At 36.2% G+C, this 7666-nt stretch overlaps 1 protein-coding gene across 1 annotated transcript; it reads left to right on the top strand.

Moving 5' to 3' along the window:
- Window positions 1-442: 442 nt before the first annotated feature.
- LOC127638352 (cyclin-dependent kinase 10-like) lies at window positions 443-7193 on the top strand. Its single transcript, XM_052119835.1, has 13 exons — window positions 443-738; window positions 936-1008; window positions 1562-1633; window positions 1864-1966; window positions 2052-2133; window positions 2381-2448; window positions 2646-2698; window positions 3044-3113; window positions 3207-3266; window positions 5174-5297; window positions 5404-5543; window positions 5715-5767; window positions 5851-7193. The coding sequence occupies exons 1-13, from the start codon at window positions 649-651 to the stop codon at window positions 5943-5945; spliced, it is 1083 nt and encodes a 360-aa protein (XP_051975795.1). The 5' UTR covers window positions 443-648; the 3' UTR covers window positions 5946-7193.
- Window positions 7194-7666: the final 473 nt, after the last annotated feature.

Genomic DNA, 7666 nt, shown 5'->3' with positions numbered 1-7666 from the left:
TTTTAAGTGCAGCTGTACCTTTAAAAAAAATACAGCCAATGAAAATAAGTGGGTGGGCCTATGCCACCCACCATTTTTAAGGTGGGACGGTTATTTCGGCGAATTTACTTTATTCACGCTATCTTTGTATGGAAATTATAAGGCTGTGATAGTCTCTTCTTCATGGGCTGTACCGCAGTGTCTTTGGATCATTCCGCAGAAAAGACGTTGATGAAATATATTTCAAGAGCATTCAGTAAACAGATTAATCCAGACAACATGAGTTGTGGAAAATCTGATGTTATCAAGGAGCTTTATACAGCTTTAGATCGTTCGTGCCATTGAAGAGACTATAAGTTTATTCCTCACATCCCCGTTGTCATTCCCCTTAAAAATCAAAGATGGCGCTAGCGTGAATAAAGGTCTCGTCTACTACATGAAGCTGACAGTCGTCCTCATAGACAATAGGGGCTGGCAATGTCTATGGTCGTCCTTATGAACAACTGTAAACTTTCACGGAGTGAAAACCTCTTGCTTTTGGTCTACTCGTTCTCTCTCTCTATTTTAATGGTGAACATACAGTAATGCAACATTAAAATGTTATGTATGTTTAATTAAACATATTTGTTGTCATTAATCGTTGCTCTGGACGGATCTGTGGGATTGAAGATGGAGTACACAGCAGAAACAGATCTAGAGCCTTTAAAGCTGAAATCTCTAAAAACCGACACGACGTTTATAATTCCTCACACTGAACGGGTAAGAAACACCATAGTCTCTGGAAACACACTATCTTTCTATAGAAACTATATTCACATATTACAGTCACACACTTACATCCGTTCGAAACATCTTTCCTTTTAATAATGAACTAGGCCTACAGACAACAAATTGTGTAAAACGAGATCGAGCCTATGTCGTATCTGTGTTGCAGTATTTGTTTTGTGTCTGTGTAGTTGGGGAAATGCAGGAATGTAAAGGAGTTTGAGAAGATGAATCGAATTGGAGAAGGAACATATGGAATAGTGTGTGAGTCTCACCAGCATAACCTACTATATCATTTATAATGATCATATACAGTGACGTCCAAAGGTCTGAGACCACCTTTAAAATCTGGGATACAACATCTAATTTATTCATGGAAACAACTAAATTTTTGTAAAAAATTTAAATAAACTTTATGGAATAAAATGTTTAGGAGATATTTCAGATTCTGTACTATTTCTGGGACACTAATTAAATAAGGAAATTTGTGACATTTTGCATTCTAACCGTTGCACAAAAGGGCATTTATTTGCTTCCATTAAAGCACACAAGATGCTCTTTGGAACATTCTCAGATCACACTGGATAACGTGATCTTCAGGTTTTGTTCATGTCCGCTCCAGTGCATGCTGTCATCAAAGCAAAAGAGAGACAAATACATTTCTTTAAACATTTTAATTGTGGTTTCATACTTTGGACTCCTGTAAAATGATCATATCAAATATTATTTATGAAGATCATCATAATTGAAAAGCTGTGTGCTGCTGTCTGTTAAGATTTCAATTTCTTACTCGATTCATTGATTTGTGCTTTTACAGATCGAGCACGGGACACAAGGACAAATGAAATTGTTGCACTGAAGAAAGTGCGAATGGATAAAGAGAAGGATGGTCAGTTTAATAATTCAGCCAAAAAAACAACCTAACTTTCTGTTCAGAAAATACTTTATTTCTTCCATGGAACATGTCATGGCTTGTTTCCATTGTGCTGTTGTGCTTCCGTTGTTTTCAGCTTTTATTTGCTTTGCTAATTTGGTTGTGTTGTACACCCGTCATCCACTGTAGAAGAGCTTAAAACAGAAACATTGTATGGTAGTTATAGTGTTTTTCTTTATGTTTAGGGATTCCCATCAGTAGTTTGAGGGAAATTAACCTTCTGCTGCGATTGAGACACCCAAACATTGTAGAGCTGAAGGAGGTGGTGGTGGGAAGCCATTTGGAGAGGTGACTAAAGCATATATTGATATTTATAAATAAGAACCAATCCACACAGGCTTAATCCATAAGACCTTTATTATTTTCCCATCAGCCTTTTTCTGGTGATGAGTTACTGTGAGCAGGACCTGGCTAGTCTGCTGGAGAACATGCAGTCACCATTCTCTGAAGCTCAGGTGCATTTCATGAATGAACCAGCCTATGTCTAAATATGCACACCTCTCTGCAGTACTTCAAATGAACAGAATGTTAGAATAATCAGTATCATGATATAATAATAATATTTTTTTTATAAAAATATAAAGGATATAAATTTTCATTTTATGAAGTGCATCGTTTCACTAACAGATATAGTACCTTTATATTTTGTCTAATCCATCTGCACCTGCGAATACTACAGAGTAATTTTCTTTATTTCCTCAGGTGAAGTGTATAGTTCTGCAGCTGCTTAAAGGACTGGCATATTTACATCACAACTTCATTCTTCACAGGTCAGTGTGTGTTCATAATGTGTGACGCCTCAAAGTTTCATCGCATTTCAATTTCTTCAACTAAATATTGATTTTTGTAAAGATACCTGCATAATGATCTGACTGAGTATTATATTGATGGTTCAATAAGGATATTTGTGAATTTTTAGTGATGTTTTTTCCTCATTGCTCATATTAAACTGGTCGTTTTCTTAAAGGGATTTGAAGGTTTCCAATCTACTGATGACAGACAAGGGCTGTGTTAAGATAGGTGAGTGATTAGAAATAAACTACAACCCAGTTCATAAAATCTAATATGGGTGAATCTCACGAGAACATATCCAGGTCACATTTCACTCCAAAATCAAAATTATATATATTTTTTTGCATTGTAATATTATTGTCATATAAAGCACATTTCCCACAAATTCTAATTACTGTAATACAAGTGTGTGTGTGTGTGTATATATATATATATATATATATATATATATATATATATATATAATAAAATAATATTTTTGAGATGTCGTTACTAATACAACATGGAAAAACAAATTGTCTTAAAATATGACCTTTACTTTAAGAAAAAGTTTGTGTGATGGTTTCTCCTCAGCTGACTTTGGTCTGGCGCGCGTTTATGGTGTCCCAAAACAGCCCATGACTCCTCGAGTAGTGACACTGTGGTAAGCATATGGACTTCATACTGATTAGTCTTTTTGATCCAGTTTAATCCACCAAATCCCTCTTTCCATCAGTCACACTGTTTTTTATCACAGGTATCGAGCTCCAGAACTCCTCCTAGGGACCAAGACACAGACCGCTGCCCTGGACATGTGGTGAGAACCGGACGTGTAATGCTAGATTAACGAATAATACTACTATTAGGGATGTCGTCCAACAACCGATCTCTTAAGCATGGTAAAATGAATCTCTTTTAAAACACTGCTGCTAATAATTGAAAATACCCCTTTTTTTCAAATTCACTAATAGATTTCAGAAATAGATTTCGAGACAGTTACTGTCAGACTTCAAGTCATCAGCTGCGAGCAATGTTCCCATTATTATACATAATCCAAAAGTTTCTGTTTTTTGTGAAGACTTTAAAAGTTTTGTGCAATTAAGGTACTACAGTAGGTATCCAACCTTAGGTATGAGCCTTATTATCATGGGGATTAATTCTCCAGTAAAATTTGGGTTTTTGAACTAATGAAAAGAATAAGTACACATTACTTGACGATACGTGGACGTTTTGTTTTACAAAATAAATTACACAGTCATACCTCAAATGTGAATTTTGAAGCTTGTCATGTTAAAAAAAAAAAACAACAAAAAAATATGTAATTCAATACGGCTTCAAAATTCACATTTTTGTTATGACTGTGTGTAATTTATGTTGTAGAACAAAACATCCATGTTTCATCAAGTGTGTACCACATACCTTATTTTACACATAAATTCAAAAACTCCAGAGAGAACCCATGGTGGATTAGACTTATGGGTTTGCTTGCAAATTAATGTCAAGTCTGAACAGCGGTATTGACAAAGACTGTGTTTTTGCATTTGTTTCGGTGGTTCGTAATGTCTTGCCTTGGCGAATTTTAGCAAAACTTCTAACCAGCTGCTAAACGCCTTCTTACTGCCATTGGTCCACATCAATGTAGGTGTGACCCGAAGCTCAACCTACTACTTTGTTTACATTGCTCAGTCAGTATTCAACATGAACACACCGGCGTGCTGATTTATTAGCATGCAAATGTACCTACATCAATACGATCGTTCGCAGAGACATTTTATAATAACATGTCATGTGATTTTTGTTTTGTTTTATTAGTCTACAAAAGGAATCAAATACTCATAAGTGCCCATTCACTCATATGCCATCTGCAGTGAAAGCCATTCACACATCTTCCCATAGTAAAGAGATGCCTCTATCATCATTCTTTTGTCTATATTATGAATATGAACACACTTTATTTTTTCTTTTTTTTTTTTAAATCCATCTTTGCAGTAGTGTCAGTGTCATCACAAGTTACAATAACAGAGTGTAATCGGTGCATATTATTGCCACGTATAGCGTTCAAGCACATTGGTGTCATGAATTCACAATGTAAAATAGACAAATTAAACATTATCTACTACATGTATTACTTGAAATCATCATTGAGTGGTTAAAACAGCTTATTTTACTGACTGTGTCTTCTCAAAGAATGAGGCAAAAAGTCTTTGATTACACATTTTCATGGTTTTACATGTAGCATCCTCATATTTAAATGTACTTCTAAACACCTCCCACAGCGGTATGGCTTGTGTCAGAATGTTTGCAAAAAGTATACAATTTCTCAGCTATTTAGAACTTCTTTTTACCCCTGAACGAAGAAGAACTTAAAGAGTCTTCTGATTGGCTACACAAAGAATCCTACTGTGGCCACATTTTACTTTGTGTTAGTTTTGCATAGCATTCCATACAATATTATGCATACAGCACATTTAAGACAGACTTGTTGACTAATTGTTTAGACAACACAATGACTACCCAATCAGGCATGACCTTCTGTAAAGCTGCTATGAAACAATGTCTATTGTAAAAAGTGCTATACAAATAAACATGACTAGTCCATTTTTGAAAAGATAGTAGTGTTGCACATCCCTAGTTGATAAGACAGGACCAATCAAGATATCAAAGCTTGAAAAGATGTCTAGTTGAAATGTTATACAGTAATATTCTCTGTTTTTCCTCTTGTAGGGCTGTTGGCTGCATCTTTGCTGAACTTCTGGCTCATAAACCTCTTCTGGCTGGAGCCTCAGAGATCCAGCAGCTAGACCTGATCATACAGCTCCTGGGAACACCGAATGAAAACATCTGGCCGGTACTGACCCTCACAATCACTGCAATATCACACATGGACAAAGACCTTTGAGAATGTACAGAAGACAAAAGGGGGTGAGAGACACTGAAATGTTTTTGTTTTGTAGGGATTCTTGCGTCTGCCATTGGTCGGGCAATACAGTCTGAGGAAGCAGCCCTACAACAACTTAAAGAACAAGTTCACCTGGTTATCAGAAGCTGGTCTGAGACTGCTCAACCTTCTGTTCATGTTCAACCCACAGCGCAGGTAAAATAATTCACACATTTCATTGTTCATGTAAGGTTAAAGAGTTTAATTTATGTCTATTTATGGTTTTCACTCCCGGCAGTTCATTCATTCATCCAAGAAATTTTATCAAATTTTTCTGTCGATTGTTCACATGATCAGCAGTTTATAGGTTTCCATTGTTTCTTACAGAGCCACAGCTACAGAATGTTTAGAAAGTTCTTACTTTAAGGAAAAACCCTTGCGTAAGTAACAGGCTCATTTAATCTTGTATTGTGAGACATTTTGATAGTTTTAAGCATGATTATTCTGATGTGTCATTTTGCAGCCTGTGAACCAGAACTCATGCCCACATTTCCTCACCACCGAAACAAACGCGCTGGTCCTGCAGCTCAAAGCCAGTCCAAACGAAGCAAAATATGAGACTGTTCTGCTGCCTCAGTCACCAAAGTCATCACACATGTGTTCTTGTACTGTAAGATATTGTACAAATTACTCTTGAACCCTACTGACATTAGATAATATTGTAAATAAATAGACCTAAAAATTGTGTGAATGCTGCTTATGATGGCTGTAGTTGAAGTGTGTACACATGTTTATACAGATGAAGATAAAACCTTTGTTGACATTTTTCTGTTGGTAATTTCTGCACCACTAGCTCCACTGAACAGCATGAATAATCACTGGGTGATTTCCAAACAGCATTCCATCCTTGGAGGGCAATTTGGGAATGGGATGCCACTCAAAGGGCTGTTCCCAGCTAAAATAATAAAATTATCTTTTCATAAAGGGCCCTTCATTACCTTCAGTTACCATTTCAAGGGCTCTGTCCCTTGAAGTGAGAAGGGCATAGGGATGATCACTTTTTAAATTGAAAGTTTTCAAACAGGTTTCTCAAAGACTCTGCCATTGGTTGTAAAACAGACAGTCCCATCCCAAAAATATTTTTCAAATAGTTTAGCCAATGTTAATGGTTTGTGCTGGTCGGGAGGCTCAAATAAACACTGTGTTTACACTGTTCAGGGAAATCAACCTACTGATTTCTTAAAAGTGCTGTAAGCCATATTTTTATTTTATGGAAAGGTATGCAAAAATCAGTTATGAAAAAGGTGTCGTGTGATATCTCACCTGTCTCTGACCGCACTAGAATCTATAAACGGCAAACAAAAATGTGTCCGCGAGCCACGGTTTCTGATGCTTTCTTCCTGTCAATCATTTTGTGCCTTCTCAAAGTATTGCAGTTGTATTATAGAAGCTAAGGCTGTGTTTTATTTAACTCGGAAAGTCTCTAAATATGCTGTGTATATGTTTGCAAAGAAATATCAGGCAGAAATATTTTAAGTAGACAAAATCAAGATGTGAACTTTAGGTTATAAGTTTGCAGTTCAAATTTGTATCTACACTCACTGAGAACTTTAACATCACTATGGTCCTAATAAAGTGCCGAATTGGTCTTCTGCTGTTGTAGCTCATTCGCCTCAAGGTTCGATGTATTGTGCATTCTGAGATTATATTCTGCTCACTACAGAGGGGTTATCTGAGTTACCATAGCCTTTGTCAGCTTGAACCAGTCTGGCCATTCTCCGTTGACCTCTCTCATCAACATGGCATTTCCATCCACTGTACTGCCCCTCACTGGATGTTTTTGGCACCATTCTGATTAAACTTATTAAAGACTGTTGTGCATGAAAATCCCAGTAGAACAACAGTTACAGAAATACTCAAACCAACCCGTATGGCGCTAACTATCATGCCATGGTCTAAATAACTGAGATCACATTTTTTCCCAATTCTGATGGTTGATGTGAACATTAACTGAAGCTCCTTACCTGCATCTGCATGATTTTATGCACTGCACTGCTGCCACACAATTTTCTGATTAGATAATCACATTAATAAGTAGATGTACATGTACCTAATAAAGTGGCCAGTGAGTGTATATTATACAGGTGAAACTCGAAAAATTAGAATATCGTGCAAAAGTTCATTAATTTCAGTAATTCAACTTAAAAGGTGAAACTAATATATTATATAGACTCATTACAAGCAAAGTAAGATATTTCAAGCCTTTATTTGATATAATTTTGATGATTATGGCTTACAGCTTATGAAAACCCCAAATTCAGAATCTCAGAAAATTAGAA

This window comes from Xyrauchen texanus, chromosome 46, assembly GCF_025860055.1.
Source record: "Xyrauchen texanus isolate HMW12.3.18 chromosome 46, RBS_HiC_50CHRs, whole genome shotgun sequence".
Taxonomy (NCBI): Eukaryota; Metazoa; Chordata; class Actinopteri; order Cypriniformes; family Catostomidae; genus Xyrauchen; species Xyrauchen texanus.
This window is presented reverse-complemented; position numbering and strand designations above follow the sequence as displayed.